Source organism: Euprymna scolopes, chromosome 46 (assembly GCF_053919585.1).
Source record: "Euprymna scolopes isolate OS-2025 chromosome 46, ASM5391958v1, whole genome shotgun sequence".
Lineage (NCBI taxonomy): Eukaryota > Metazoa > Mollusca > Cephalopoda > Sepiida > Sepiolidae > Euprymna > Euprymna scolopes.
In genome coordinates, this window is record NC_136527.1 from 14,967,612 (window position 1) to 14,985,111 (window position 17,500).

The 17,500-nt window shown below is 34.0% G+C and overlaps 1 protein-coding gene across 1 annotated transcript in view; it reads left to right on the top strand.

The window, feature by feature from the left end:
• Positions 1-17,500, top strand: part of LOC145270829 (anti-sigma-I factor RsgI6-like) — a 74,686-nt gene that overhangs the window by 5,023 nt on the left and 52,163 nt on the right. The window contains exons 2-4 of the mRNA XM_080126402.1: positions 2,995-3,143; positions 6,807-6,896; positions 16,870-17,026. Of these exons, the coding sequence (XP_079982528.1) occupies positions 2,995-3,143; positions 6,807-6,896; positions 16,870-17,026 (396 nt within the window). The remainder of the gene's footprint in view (positions 1-2,994; positions 3,144-6,806; positions 6,897-16,869; positions 17,027-17,500) is intronic.

The window sequence follows — 17,500 nt, forward strand, 5'->3', positions numbered from 1 at the left end:
TTTCTGGGGGTTCACAAACAAAACATAACAAAATAGGGGTCCGCAACGATATTTTGGTGGCCCACGAAGAAAACCAACACAGAATAGTTTTTATTATTAAAAATTTAATTTCTACTGTAATTTTGTATATATTTTTTTTTTCAATCATTCAAGTTATTTTAACTAAAATATTTCTATTTTCAAGGTTTATCCCATTAAATTAGTTTACATTAACAAATAAAGCTTAATTATATAATATTTCTTGGATTATTAAAACCTCAAAATTTATATTAGTAAAAAAATAGAAGATTGTCTTGTGGCCAATAGTTATGAAGGGGTCCACCAAGATAAAAAGAAGGGAAAAGGGGTCCATGAGTCAAAAAAGGTTGAGAACCACTGATCTAATCGGATATTGATATTGACAATTCGATGTCACTATTAAGAAGGTGAGGAGTGATGATTAGAAAGTTTTAAGTGCGGCAAAATCTTTGCATTTTAGTAATTATAAGGCCGTCGAAAAGTTAATGATGATGATGATGATGATGATGATGAAATAATTAATAATAATATTAATAATAAAAATAATAATAATAAAATAATAATAATTAACAATAGTAATAATAATAATTAATAATAATGATAATAATTAATAATAATAATAATAATTAATAATAATAATTAATAATAATAATACAAATAATAATAATTAATAATACAAATAATAAGAATAATTAATAATAATCTCTTTCTCCCTCTCTCTCTCTCTCTCTCTCTCTCTCTCTCTCTTTCTCTCTCTTTATCTCGCTGTCTTCCTCTCTCTTTCTCTCTCTCTCTCTTTCTCTCTCTTTCTCTCGCTCTCTTCCTCTCTCTCTCTCTTTATCTCTTTTTCTCTCTCTCTCTGTCTCTCTCTCTGTATATATATATATATATATATATATATATATATATATATATATATATTGATTGTAAAGATTAATAATTATAAATTATGAATCAGTTTCACCTGGAAAAACAAACAAAATCAGCGCGAGTGTACGATCGTTTCAGAACGGATATTCATTTTATTTACAATTGACAATAATCGTTGAGAATAATTGTATTCGAATGTTCATCTCATCAGCACAAAAAAGGAGGGGGGAGGGAAGGATTTAAGACACCAAAATAAAACAAGCATTTTGTAGTAAGTTTGGTGGATGATCCTGAAAATATTTAAAGCATAAGAAAAAAGTTGTCAATTCTTATTTTGAATATTATAGAAGATTAGGAGAGAAAAAAAAATAGGATAAAATTAAAATAGAAAAATTAGAAAAATAAATTTCTTTAAATACCTTATTGAGTTTTATTAAGAAATAAGAAATTTTTTTTAAAAGTTGTTCAAGAAAACTTTGCATGCATGGTTCCGTGTTTTGGGCTCGATATTAGAGAGTGCAGGCGTGTCCAGATAGAAGTAAAAACTACAAAACCAGCATCCACAAAGTTGGTATACTCTTGATCAGCATTAGTCTAGATGAATAATATCTTAAATTGAAAAAAAACAAAAAACTTGTCCTTTGAGGATCAGGGTTTGTTAAAAAAAATGTGGGGAGGGGATTGTTTTTTTGTTTTTTATGATTTCAGTATAGGAAGAGATAGAAATGGACAAATGAGTTGGTTGCTGACTGAAATTTAATATCTAAACTTGGTGGGGGGATTTAATACATCAAAATAAAACTAGCATTTTGTAGAAAATATTTCAAGTCCAACGTTAACAAATTCCTAATGAACAGCCCCCTTAAGTAAACACTTCATCAAATCTCCACACTAACATAATGTACTTGCAATAACCCTTATCACTGAGTGGCTTCTGGGCCTTGATAAGTAGTGACCACTGTGTAAAAAAAAGATAAAAAAAAATTTAAACATAAGAAAGAAGTTGTCAATTTTTATGTCGAATATTATGAAGATAGAAGATTAGGAGAGAAAAAAAAATAGGATAAAATTAAAATAAAAAAATTAGAAAAATAAATTTCTTTAAATACCTAATTGAGTTTCATTAGGATTTTTTTTAAGTTGTTCAAGAAAATTTTGCGTATTTTGGGTTTAAATTATTTTTGCTTGTTTTTCCAGTTGAAACTGATTCATAATTTATAAATATTAATCTTTATAACCAATATCAATATAGCTCTAGGAGAAATATAATTATTGAGCTTATTATATATCCACAGTATTATGAGCAAGATTATTTTAAAGTATTGACGCATTAAAATAAACTTTGCTCTTTAGACTCCAGGTCTAATTCCCTATATATATATATATATATATATATATATATATATATATATATATATATATATATATATATATATATATATATATATATATATATATAAGTTTATAGAGGGAATTAAACCTGGAGTCCTGTATATATATATATATATATATATATATATATATATATATATATATATATATATATATGATGAAAATAATGGAAATAGTATTCCGACAAAATAGAGAAATAAAAAGGAACAAACCGTATTATGTGTTCATCAACGTTTCGTCTTTATTTCATCCAGAGGAAGTCTCGAAATAAAGACGAAACGTTGATGAACACATAACACGGTTTGTTCCTTTTTATTTCCCTCTCTCTCTCTCTCTCTCTCTCTCTCTCTCTCTCTCTCTATCTATCTATCTGTATATATATATACATCTATCTATCTATCCATATCTATCTATCGATCTATCTATCTATCTATCCATATGTATGTCTATCTATCCATCTCTCTCTTTCTCTTTCTCTCTCTCTCTCTCTCTCTCTATCTATCTATCTGTATCTATCTATCTATCTATCTATCTATCTATCTATCTATTTATCTGTATCTATCTATCTATCTATCTATCTATCTATCTATATGTATGTCTATCTATCCATCTATCTATCTATCTCTCGGTATGTCTATCTATCTATCTATCTATCTATCTATCTATCTATCTATCTATCTATCTATCTATCTATCTATCTATCTATCTATGCAGAGGCAATCGTATTGGCAGTATGCGGACAACCATCAAAGTAAAACCAGGTTTATATTACTACACGTCGCATGTGAAGATTCTCAACCCAACCAAACTGAACGTCAAATATGTATACGTGATGACGCACGCCAAGATTTTCCATCACAAACGTAAGTTGACATCGATTTTACTTATTGATTATTGAACTTGGTATCACTATTTCCTAGATTTAGACTGTCTCTACTGTTTATAAAAGTCATTTTTTTGTGTATGTGTGTGTGAATGAGTGTGTGTGTGTGTGTGTGTGTGTGTGCGTGTGTGTGCATGAGTGTGTGTGTATGTGTTTGTGTGCGTGAGTGTGTATGTGTGGGAGCGTGTTTATGTGTGCGTGAGCGTGTGTGTGTGTTTATGTGTGTGTGTGAGTGCGTGTGTGACAGGGTGGGTGTGTGCGCGTGAGTGTGTGAGTGTATGTGTGTGTGTGTGTGTGTGTGTGCGCGTGAATGTATGTGTGCGTGAGTGTGGGTGTGGGTGTGTGTGTTTGTGTGTGTAAGTGTGTGTCTGTGAGTGTGTATCTGTGAGTGTGTATGAGTGTGTGCGTGAGTTCGTGTGCGTGCGTGTATGTGTGCGTTAGTGTGTGTTCGCGTGTGTGTTCATGCGTGTGTGTATGTGTGTGTGTGTGCGTATGTGTGTGTGTGTGCGTGCGTGTGTGTGTGAGGGTTCTTTCCTCATAGGTTTCGAAATGGCTGAGTCTATCTTTTGCAAATTTCACACAAAGTCAATTTATCTGTCTGGCAGCGTTCTTAGATAGTCAGAAAATAATAAAATAGAGGGATATTTTACCTTATACCGGCAAATCATTTCTTAAAAAAAAAAAATTATTGACATTAGGAGATATAGCTCAGTAGTAGAGCGTTCGACTACAGATCGAATGATCCCCCTGTTCAAGCCCGGGTTTACCTCACCATTTTATTTTAATTTTTTTCTTATTAATGATTTCAATTTACAATAAAAAAAAAGAGGTACCATTTAAAATCGCTGCAAATCATTTCTTCGTTTGAATATTTTAAAACTAAACATTTATCAGAAGTGACTTTTCAAGGGATTCATCATCAAACCAAATATCAGCTGACGTGTTATTGTAAACAAACACAGACGAAATTTGATGAACGGCATTATCATTATTATTATTGTTTTAATTTCTTTGCGAATTCGTCCAATGGAGCAAATTATTCCTCGTAATATATAATATTCAATAGAGGATTGATTCTATAATAATACATACGAAATTTGCATAAATTAAAATATCATGTTTAAGCGTATTGTACGACCTGGCAATGCCGGGTGTCCAGCTAGTTTTATGATATCAATGAGCGTATAATTTTAAAAAGTTAAAAAAAAAAAAAGTAAAAAAAAAAAAAAAAAAAAAATTCGTGAGCCTCCACTGAGAATTGAAACCAAAACGTTTAGCTTACGATTTACTTTTTCCTTCGACATTAATGCCTGAGCTATGAAGAGATGTTTGCTGCAAGGTTAAAAATTAACTTCCCCCATGAATAAACAGTTTTATTATTCTTACTGTAATAAAACAAGGTTCACTTTACGCTTTTATCGCTCGTGTTTTACGCGTCTGAACTATTTTTTTTTTACACAGGCATCACCACATTATCAAGGCCAAGAGGCCACTCAAGGATAAGGGTTAAAAAGTGTACAGTAGAAATTGGACAATATAGTAATCATTAGTAATGAAAATTCGGTAAATTTGATAACTTATATGGAACGGCTCATCAAGAACTTATTTACGTTAGACTTGAAGACAACCATATTGTAGTCAGCCGGAAAGCAGGAAAACGGAAGACAATTCCACAGGCGTGCAGTTCTAAGAAAGAAGCTTTGTTCATGGAATCTACGTTTAGGTTTAGGCACAGATAACGAGTAAGGGGGAATTATTGATAGTGTTTTCAGCTAGACGAGTATTTCTTGTGAAAGTTTGGCGAGGGGGAGGGCATAGACTGAAGCTCAGTCGAACATTTTCCATGAAAATAACGATACATCAGAGACAAACTCGCAACATCTCTTCTGTGAGATAGAGGTTGCAGGGAAGAGAAAAGGGCATCTCTTACGAGGCTACGAAGTCTATTTTGAACTTTATATCAAGGCAGAACAAGTCCTTTCTAGCAGCTCCTGCCCAGATGTACCTGGCTCTTATATAGATAGAGAATAGCATCAGCAGTGAGATATCTACTGGATCGATAGAAAGATCCCACCATTTTCCTGCGGCCTTGGCAACAGATTTGATGTATCTGTTCCATTAAAGATCAGGAGTAAAGGTCAAGCGCAGAAGCTTGTCAAAACTTGAGATCTCCTGAAGGCGAGAGCCATTCATTTCAATTGATGCCAGATGTGGATCAGAATGTTGATGATGTAAAGAGAGAAGTTTGGTTTTAGATGCATTAAAGGTAACCAGCCACTCCTTTCCCCATTGTACCACGTGCTCAAGATCAGAGGAGAGAATCGGAGAGAACTTGGTCGTTTACGATCTTAGATGTGCTACCATAAATGGTAGTGTCATCAGCATAAATGTCTACAAATGATGTAAGGATGTGATTTGGAAATCATTAATGTAGATCAGGAAAAGAGTTTGGCCCAGGATGAACCCCTGAGGGACACCAGCATTAATTGTGCCCAGGATATTGTCCAATTTCTACTGTACACTCTTTAACCATTATCCTCGAGTGGCCTCTTGGCCTTGATAAGTGGTGATACCTATGTAACAAAAAAAAAAGAAATCAATTTAACAACCCCCGTCTAGCTGAAACCACTGTCAACAATTTTCCCCACTCTTTATCTGTGTCTAAATCAAAACGTAGATTCCATGAACAAAGCTTCTTTCTTAGAGCTGCACACCTGTGGAACTCTCTGCCGCTTGCCCGTTTCCCTCCTGCCTTCAACTTGGATATCTTCAAGTCCAACATAAACAAATTCCTGATGAACCGCCCCCTTGAGTAATGACACTTTATCAAATCTCCGATACTAACTGTTACTACGATACTATCCCATTGATTACCGTACACACGATAACCCTTACCCTCGAGTGGCTTCTGGGCCTTGATAAGTGATGACCTCCATGTAAAAAAAAACACAAACAAAAAAACACCACATTTTTTATAATTTAAACTAAAATTTAAACTTCATTCATAGAAGAAAGACACATAATAGTTAACAAAGCCCACGCCCTCTCCATGTTAAAAATGTTTTTTTTTTTTTTTAAATAGTAACATTATTATTTAGAAATTCGTTCGTAAGAATGGGAGGGCACGTTGTTAATATTTTGTTCTTACATCGGTTTCTTATTTTGCTTACCAATCGTCGACTATTTTCAACTGTTGATGAAAACTTTCACATAGCATGTAGCATGTTGTACACTAACGACGAACGGATGAAATGTGGTTTTGTTTTAAAGTCAAAATACATCTTTTGTTGTTTTACAATTTTCAATCAACTACAAGGAAAACATTTGAGAAAAAATTACACGCAGAAATTCTCCGGGGGGTTTACGTAATAATTTGAAAATTTACAAAACAACTAATCTCTAATTAAATGATTATAAATTTAAAAAGAATCGGCATCGGGAATCGTATCAAAATCGGAAATTTAGAACGGTAATTGAATCGGAATCCGGGAAAAAATTTGGAATCGTCCCATCACTCCTGGAGATACCACCGATTGTTGTAAAATTTTAACAAAAGATAATTGACATCAATTAATAAATGCTCCCTAAATTTATAAATGTATGTATTCACAATTAAATGTAGTATTTCTTGTTAATTAATCAGGCACCACTTACCAAAAGTTGGGTGAAACATTGCGGGTCCAACCGGACACTCGCTGGTACAAAGTCGGTGGTGATGTTTATGCTCCGAATGGTAAGTACTATATAAGTTCTTTATAAATTGCCACCAACAAACCTGCCCTAAAGCAAGTTAGTTTTAACAGGAACGTGTTGACTAATCTATATAAGTTTTTTTTATTAATTACCACCAATAAATCTGCCCTAAATCAAGTTAGTTTTAACAGGAACGTGTTGACTCAGCGATATATGTTCTTTATTAATTATTACCACTAAATCTGCCCTAAAGCAAGTTAGTTTTAACAGGAACGTGTTGACTCAAATATATAAGTTCTTTATTAATTACCACCAATAAATCTGCCCTAAAGCAAGTTAGTTTTAACAGGAATGTGTTGACTAATCTATATAAGTTTTTATTAATTACCACCAATAAATCTGCCCGAAATCAAGTTAGTTTTAACAGGAACGTGTTGACTCAGCGATATATGTTCTTTATTAATTATTACCACTAAATCTGCTCTAAAGCAAGTTAACTTTCACAGGAACGTGTTGCCTCAACTATATCAGTTCTTTATTAATTACCACCAATAAATTTGCCCTAAAGCAATTTACTTTTAACAGGAGCGTTTTGACTCAACGCATTTCCAACCAATGTAAATCGTTTTGAACTAAAAAGTAACAATCCTGTGTCAAATTAACTGCTTCGTATTAAACTCCAATCAACAATGCAATTATAATCTGTAATTCAGATTAATTAACAATTTTAACCTTCTGTCAAAAACTCTCCTGCAAGACTTACTATTTTATTAAAAGTACCATAATATTTCATTTTTGCTAATAAACTATAAATACCATATTAAATTAAAGATGCTAAAAATCTTTCCAAAATATTTTGTAGTATTGTAGGGGAAAAGAGGTTTAAGTGAAATTAAACTTCCCTGCTCCAAACAAAATAATAAAAAAAAGAGTAAAACAAAATGACATTTTCTTCTCGTTTAAAATGAGCTGCATTTATTTTTCGACAAAAATAACAAGATGAATCTATAAATATAAAAGCGAAAATGTATGTATGTATGTATGTATGTATGTATGTATGTATGTATGTGTGTGTGTGTGTTCGCTTTTTCCGTGTGTCTACAAAAGGCTTCTTTCAGAGCAGCGGTCACTCGCTTCACAACTTTTTAAAACTTTTTATATCACATATAAATCGTGATATCTCACAGTTAACAACGAAGCTCGCCTATCTATTTAATTTGCTCGATTTCGGGAAGATAAATATTCAATATTTGTCGCTCGCCGCATGTGGGTTAGTCTTTTTCCTATAACATCTTGGGGTGGCTGAAAAAAGCGTTCAGCAGTAAATGAATACCATCCCGCAGTCAAACTTGACCTCATTAACTCATTAAAACGGGCACCTGCTAAATCCAAGTAATTAAATAAATTCAAACGTGTTTCCGTTAGCATCGCACTTTTTTTCACACTTTAGTTTACAACTTTGCCTCAACGGTTCGGGTTCGATCCTCATACTTACTTCTTTTTACCCCCCTCCCCCACACACCTCCAAACACCCGGGCAACGCCGGGTACGCCTCGCTAGTTATCTATAAAATGCAGTTTCCGTAAAATATACGAGGGAGAATATTTTTTGGTAGTGCGTGCTTCACCCCCCCCATATTAATTTTTCGAAATTCGAACAAAATGTATTTAAAATCTATCGAAATTTCTATTTCTTATGAAACATAAGTGTTCAAATAAGTAAAACATATTTATTTTTTAAAAATTTAAATACACATATTGAACAAAAATTTACCCTGAAGTTGCAATTAAAAAATTGATATAAATATTATATCATAATGTTTTTTATATAGCGTTTTTTTTTTAATTAATATCTACTATTATCAATTGAATTGCCAAGAAAAAGAAACTTCGTAAACATTAATTAATTTTTAAAAGATTAAAACGATTCAAATTCCATTATTTCAAAATGTTCCGTTACAACATAGATTTTTAATTAATTGCGTTTAAATTTTTAAGTATTAAATTTTAATATAAACATGACTCTTGCCAGCTATTTTATTGCCAGGTTAAAACTAATTAAAAATATTATTGCACAAATATTAAGCATTTTGTAGGCCTACTACGATATCTTGTTTGTTTCTTTTTACCAAACAAAAGTATGGAAGCCGGTAAGTAACCAAATGAACGATCGTACATATTCAGTAAAACCGTACTTCATATTTAATATACAAATGTTTATAATATTATTAATCATAAATATTAAGCATTTTGCAGCCCCCCTTATATTTTGTTCGTCTTTTTTTACCGAACAAAATATGGAAGCCCGTAGGTAGCCAAATGAAAAAAAAAACGTATTTCATATTTAATATACAAATGTTTATAATGTTAGTAATCATTAAACTGTGTAAATGTTAAAATCTGAAAGGAGGTTTAAGTGAAATTAAAGGAGTAAAACAAAATAACACCTTATTATTATTATTATTATTATTATTATTATTATTATTATTATTATTATTATTATTATTATTATTATTATCATTATTATTAATAATAATAATAATAATAATGATAATGATAATAATAATAATAATAATAATAATAATAATAATAATAATTATTATTATTATTATTATTATTATTATTATTATTTATTTATTTATTTATTTATTTATTTTATTTTATTTTTTCAACTGGAAGCTCTGTGTCGAGCCGGTGCATACAAGACGTTTTTTTTTATTCAGTCTCTGACTGTGGATGTGTCAACATCCGGTTGGTTGGTTGGTTGTTTTTGTTTTACGGCATATCAACCCTTTTCAGGTTATTTAATGCCGAATACCATATTAAATTAAAGATGCTAAAAATCTTTCCAAAATATTTTGTAGTATTGTAGGGAAAAGAGGTTTAAGTGAAATTAAATCTCTCTGTCCCAAACAAAAAAACCAAAAGGTAGTAAAACAAAATGGCACCTCCTTCTCGTTTAAAATGCACAGCATTTATTTTTCAACAAAAATAACAAGATGAACAAGCAAAGGTCCGATCGGTGAAAGTTCTTGAGAAATCATTATGATTAGAATGTTCAAAGTAGGTGAAAAATCCTTTGTGGAATTATTGAGATTAAAAGGTCATGTTAGATGAAAGTCCATCGTTGAATTAATAAGATTGGAAGGTGAAACTCTTCTTTGAAAATAATGTCCTTATTTCAAGATTTGTGTTTTAACTGGCGAAGTTCGCCTTATTCAAAAGTCCCATGAGGAAAGTAGTCCGTTGTTATTAATTCTTATGGAAAATGTACGGAATTGGTGCGTGCGTGTATAAGTGTGATTTTTCAGTGCCCGCGTAGCATGTGTAATTATGATTTCGACGGCTTTGAAAGCGACGATGAGATGAAAACGAGAGGCATGTTCTCGTGTCACGTCGGGCCAAGAAGAGAAGAAGAAAGAAGGGGAAAAAAAGGAGGGAAGAAAGAATGTTTGATGCGTTTAAATACTTTTTGGACCGGCTCCAAAACAAGATTGTTACTGCTGATATTTTGTTTTTTTGGAAAAGCGTTAAAAAGACAATCTTCTAAATTTTCTCATTGGTTGCTTGTGTCACGTGATACTGTCGCCAACTACGTCCGCCAGAAATATGTTCGTTTTACTTTTGTTGTTGTGAGAAAAGCATGTGGGCGTATTTGAAATTGTGTCGTTGCTGGAAGAACTTATTTTGTGCAAAATGCGCGGGGAAATTGAAATGAATAAACGTTCATTTATTTGCGCGTGAGCGTGTGTGTGTGTGTGTGTGTGAGTCAGTGACAGTGTGTGTGTTACAGCACCGTATTGATTACAATAATCTTTTAAAATTTATGTTCGATTACTGATTGTTTCGGTAAATATTTTCTTACGCTACAACTGAACATCGTTGGCCTTTTGGTCAAGATCAAAGTGTAGTATCTGTTCTTCAGATGCTGCACTTCCATTTCTTGTTCTCTTTTGGTGGAGGAGCAGTCCTTCACGACTGAGACAATTTTTTATTTTTGTACCTTTTCTCCACGTTAAAAAACGACCCTAGTGTCTAACTCTGTCCCGTGGGGAGGCATTTTAAGTAGGTACAACAGAACACTAGATGTATCAGAATTTTTGTAGGAATTTTTGACACCCCTAACACGAAACTGCGAATAAAATAGAAAAAAAACTCGTAATTTCTCTTTTAAAAGTAGGTTGTTTATTTTCTTTATACTTCCAAAATAAACGTTGTATAAAAAGTAATAGAAATATTTTTTTAAAAATAGTAATGAAATTAATTGAATTTTACGAGTTCAGTATTTTTCAATTTTTAAACTTTAAAAATCTATCAAAATTTTTCTATTGATTCAATTTTTACATTTTCAGGGTCAATGTGAAATTTTATGCTCTTTCCAATAAATCGAATATAATATTTTAGACAAACCTTTTTTTTTAATTCACGCTCCCCCCCCCCATTTTCAAGTGTCTATTAAAAATTAAATAATTAATTTACTCACCAAAGTTTTATATATCACAAATTGAAGATAAAAGATCAATAAATAATATATTCAAATTTTAAAAAAAAGTAGTGTTTTTTAGAAATTTACCCGTAAAGTCCGAAGTTTAAAACCTTTTTTTTTAAAACCACGTTGTTTGTTTTTTCTTTTGTTATTTTTTAAAAATGAAACCGTGGCCCTTGCTCCTTTAATTGAAAAAAGATTAGGGGTTGAATTACATTTTTCGAGTAGTTATAAGCTTGGAAAGATAGGGGGTCGAATGATTTCACGCCTCCCATTTTCAAATATCTATTAAAAAGTAAATAATTTATGTACCAAAGTGTTATATATTCAATGTGTATTAAAAAGTAAATAATTAATTTACTCACCAAAGTGTTATATATCACAAAGGTCAATAAATAATATATTCAAATTTAAAACAAAAAAAGTAGTGTTTTTTAGAAATTTACCTGTAAAGTCCGAAGTTTAAAACCTTAAAAAAAAACACGTTGTTTGTTTTTGTATTTTTTTTTCAATGAAACTTTGGTCCTTGCTCCTTTAATTGAAAAAAAAATTAGGGCTTGAATTACATTTTTCGAGGAGTTATATGCTTGGAAAGACGGAGTGGAATTATTCAATATTTTTCACAAAATTTCTGACACACCTAACAGAACACCGTTCAAGCAGGGAATATATTAGAATCTTCCATATAAAAATTTTGTTAAACATGTAATTTAAAAAAAAGTAGAAATATTTTTTGTACTTATATTTTTTTTGTGTGAAAATATTAAATAAACAATGCTTATATAATAATCAATGATTATATCGGTTGTTTGAGAAATTAATTTTTCTTCGAATTTTTTATCGAATACGGATTTTAGGGGATTTTTTCGTAATGTTTCTGTAAAAATTATTTTTTTAATTGTTATATTTTACAATATTTTATTTTCATTAAAAAAAAAAGCAAAAATAAATTCATTCATTTTTTATTAACTGAAAAACCATGATTCTTGTAAATGTGTGTGTGTGTGTGTGTGCGTGCGCGTGTGTGTGTGTGTTTTTTGTTGGTGTTTTTTTTTAAACAAAATAATACATTTCCACTAAGATCCAAATAAAAAAATAATTAGTTCATTATATTCCGTGATCATTATTTGATAAATATTGAAAATTTCATTAAAATTGGTTAATTTCCTGATTTTTGGTGAATTTTTTAAGTAAAGAGAGAGATCAAAATTTTTATACATTTTGAGCATCGGCATTCATTTTGCACGTACCTAATAAATATGTTTCACTATTACATGAAGGACTCTTACCAATTTTCTCAAGTTAAAAACTCTGTTCCGTCTGCCTGCTTCCCACCTGACTACAACTTGGATGTCTTCAAGTCCAACGTTAACACATTACTAATGAACCGCCCCCTTAAGTAAACACTTCATCAAATCTCCACACTAATCGTAATGTACTTGCAATAACCCTTATCCCTGAGTTGCTTCCGGGCCTTGATAAGTGGTGATCACTGTGTAAAAAAAAGAAAATCAACCAAGTCAACTCCCTATTTATGGAAGACAGAGCTCCTTGGATATAACTTGGTAAAAGTGGGTAAAATTAATTTAAGTAATTTATCGTCTGCCATTATAGGACATTACCGTGATCCATTTCTCTCATTATCGTGGTTGTTATTGAAGTAGGAATATTGCTGAAGTCTTATTTTCACACACGTCAGCGTCCTCCCCCCCCCGCCCCAGTGAAGGGGAGGGGACGACCTGTTAAGCCATCTGTTCTTCTCTACGTCCAAACCCAAACTCACTGACTCCAGCTAACCTGATCACGTGACTCACACGCAGATACGATCAGCTGGCCCTCACTTACGGTAAAACGTGTCAACAATATGATTTACCATATTTTTTTCTTATGTTCGACTTATTTCCTAACATTAGGGCAGAATATAGCGTAGTAATCGTTTGTGATATAGATTGGGTAAAATTTAGATTAATTTACGTAATTTATCGTCTACCATTATAGGACATTACCGTGATCCATTTGTCTCACCATCGTGGTTGTTATTGAAGTAGGAATATTCCTTTCATCTTTTCTGTTCTTTTCGGTAAATATTATCTTGCGTTACAACAGAACACCAACCACTCTAATTTGTTTTTTTTAAGGGTATTCGATGTCGCTGACAAGAAATCCGATGATCAAACCTATCGCAAATTTACCGTTTACATGGTATAAACCCTTGGACCCTGGGACTATTTGCGCCATTTCACCGCCTTCGTTAACACTACGTTAATATTTTCTTACATGATGCATTCGCGTGCGCATGCGTGTAGTATAGTAAAGTGACTTATCACATCGCGGAGGAATTTTTAGCAGACATTTGAAATAACAAAGTTTTCAAAAAAACAAAAACAAAAAAAAACAAGAAAAATGTGATTCATCATTTCATTTATTTATTTTTTTTTGTGTTGTTGTTACGTAAATTTTTTATGCTTTTCAATTGATTTAAAAAATTAAGTTTTTACGAGCGGTATACAAAAACGTATTCTATGTTTTTCTTTCTTTTTTTTTAGCGGGGTGGGGGTATTCAATTATAAAACTTGCGTAGTTTAACAGGGGCTTCTGCAGTTTAATTAACCGTATTACCGAAAGTAACGCGCCGACATCTTTTCTTTTTATTATAATTACATTTTCACCCCATACAAGGCACATTGCCACTTTGGTGTAGGGGGCTTCTAACAGGGGCAACAACTACTGGAGTACTATGCAGGGATTTGGGCAGCAAGATGTCGGTTCACGTTGCACTTGAATTTCTGCACGTCAGTACAGTTAGGGAAGCAGGGATCTGGGATGGAATTCCAGAGTCTAGCGGTTCTGGGGAAGAAACTACTGGAGTAGAAAGATCTTTTACATCTAGGGATCTCTACTGTGTGGGGTGGGATTTAGCTGCCTGTCGGGTTTGTCGAGGGTGTCTACGTCGTGGGGGCACAAGTGTCTGCAGTTCGTCAGAGCATTCACCACTAAAATACTTGTAGAAAAGGCAGAGGGATGCAACGTTTCGTCGATGGGACAGAGGCTGAAGCTTAGATGCCAGTTCAGGGCCTATCAGATTGGCGACTCTTTTTTGAACCTTGTCAAGGAGCGAGAGACTAGTAGCCGATGCACCAGCCCAAATATGACAGCAATACTCCATACATGGGCGAATGGTGGCCTTATAGAGGTACAGGATACTTTCAGGTGTTAGTAGTTTTCTAGCACGGTAGGGAGAGTCCACCTTCCTTACAGTGGCCCTGGCAATGACCTCGATGTGATTTTTCCAACTCATGTTTCCTGTGAACGTTAGGCCAAGAAGCTTGAAAGACCTACTCTCAGATAAAGAGTCGTTGGCCATTGCTATAGGTGGTAGAGAAGGTTTCTTGTAATTATTGAATGAAACTAGTTTAGTCTTGGCGGCATTGAACGTGACCATTCATTTTTGTCCCCTACCAAATAGTTTATCGTTTAACATTTTACAGAAATTCCGTGTTTACATTATGGGGGGGGGGTGTTGAAAAACTGGTTTATAGATTACCATTTAGATATTATAACTGGTGTCTTCCAAATAGTTGGAATCTGTTCATATTCTATAAATTTCTTGGACAATTAAAATATTCGATGTTGGCATAAAGATTTTTTGAGATCTGATGAAGAATAAACAAAGATGACTATTTGCAAACTGTTCTTTTTTATATAGGAGTCACCACTTATCAAGGCCCAGAGGCCACTCAAGGTTAAGGGTTATTGAATGTACAGTAGTTAATGGGAAAATATCGTAGTAATCGTTGATAGTGGAAATTTGATAAAGTGTCTTACTTAAGGGGACGGTTTATCAAGAATTTATTTACATTGGACTTGAAGACAACCATATTGTAGTCAGATGGAAAACAGAGAGAAGAGAGTTCCACAGGCGTGAAGTTCTAAGAAAGAAGTTTTGTTCATGGAATCTACGTTTAGGTTTAGGCACAGATAAAGAGTGGAGGAAATTATTGACAGTGGTTTCAGCTAGACAAGTGTTTTTCGTGAAAGTTTGACGAGAGGGGGGACCATAGATTGGAGCTCAGACGAACACTTTTCATGAAAATAACTATTAAGCAGAGACAGGCTCACAACGTCTCTTCTGTGGGAAAGAGATTGCAGGGAAGAGAAAAGGGCACCTCCTGCCCAGATGTGGCAGCAGTACTTCATCCTTGGACGTACCCGGCTCTTATATAGATAGAGAATTGCATCAGCAGTGAGATATCTAATGAAGCGGTAGAAGAATCCCATCATTTTTCCAGCCACTTTGGCAACAGATTTGATGTACGTGTTCCATTGCAAATCAGGAGTATAGGTCAATCCCAGAAGCTTGTCAAAATATGAAGCCTCCGCAAGACGATAGCCATTCATTTCAATTGATGCCAGATGGGGATCAGAGCGTTTATGGTGTAATCGTAGGATCTTGGTCTTAGATGCATTAAAGGTAACCATCCACCTCTTCCCCGACTGTACCACGCGCTCAACATCTGAGGAGAGAGAATCAGAGAGAACATTGTCACTTACGGTCTTTGATGTGTTGTCATAGATAGTCGTGTCATCAGCAGAGATCTTGGTTATTTACGGCATTTCAAGTGCTGCAATGGATGGTAGTGTCATCAGCATAAATGTCTACCAATGATCTTAGGATGTGATTTGGGGGGATCATTGATGCAGATGATGAAGAGCGTTGGGCTCAGGATGAACTCCTGAGGGACTCCAGCATTAATACTATGAGCTTCTGATTTCTGCTCATCAACCACTACTCTTATGAATATATCAGAGAGAAATGATTTAATAATTGAGAAGACATTTTCAGCTATACCGTAGCAAGTGGCGAAGTAGGCCCTTATGCCATACCCTATCAAAGGCCTTTGATATGTCAAGAGCAATTGCCCTAGAAAGGTAGCCTCCGTCGAGAGATTCGCTAATCCTATGAGATATAACCGTGAGCACATCTGCTGTAGATCTAGCAGAACGGAAACCATATTGCATGTCACTAAGGTTATTTTTGCTGAGATGGTTGACTACTTCTCTATTTAACACACATTTCAGCAACTTACTAGTGACGTACAGGAGACTTATTGGTCTGTACTAAGAGGGAGATGACCGATCATCTGAATTCTTAAATAGAATGCATACCGATGCGATTTTTTTAGGGTGATGGGAAGCAATTCTTCTAAGGCAACGTAAGTATGGGGGCTAGTTCTGGTTGAAGATTTTGAGCACTATAATTGGAATGCTGTCAGGGCCAGTTGCTTTACTGGAATCAAGGTTCTTGATTAGCTTGGCAACATCACGTACAGATATTTGTATGTCACATAGCTTGTTTTCTGATACACAATGAAATATTGGGGTTGGCGCCCTTTGTCGCAAAGGGAAGAATTAGCTGCAAAGTTTTTGGCAAAGAGTTTGGCTTTGTCTGATGCTGACAAGATTACCGCAGGTCCATTAATTAATTCTTTAATTCATTATTTATTTATTTATTTTCTTTATAACTGCAGATGTCAATTCAATGCAAGTGTACATTACGGTGAAGAATGTAAAGTTACCATATTTATTCGACCAGGTGTCGTGTGTACGAGTCGACCCTGTACCAAACTGGGAAGAAGAAATGGAATTACGAATTCAAGACATTCGAAAAGCTAGCATCGAAGTCCGGTAAGCAAAAATCATCGCACACACACACACACACACACACACACACACACACACACACACACACACACACACACACACACACATAATATAACCCTTCCCCTCTCTCATCCGAGGGCCGGGCCACATCCGTCGCTATCCTGGTTCACGGGAGCATACTTGTGATGTACTTCTGGCCGTGTTCGTCGCTCCCAGCTCACAGGACCATAGATGCAACCCAGCAGGGCTACATTCTTACTTGTCTAGTGGTGGACCCCTCAAGTGTGACCAGACTCTCACTGGTCACTGGAAAATATATTTTGCTGCTCAGTGCATGCGAAATGTGCATGACCCTAAGTCCGTGTGGCAACATTGTCGATTTCGGCCCTCACTCTGGCTTCGTGCTGGATCCAGTCTGTCTCCTTCATCGTATGGCGTCAGGGGATATCTGAAATAAACTGCATCTTCATCCAGGCTGGCAAATCGAGAAACAAGGAA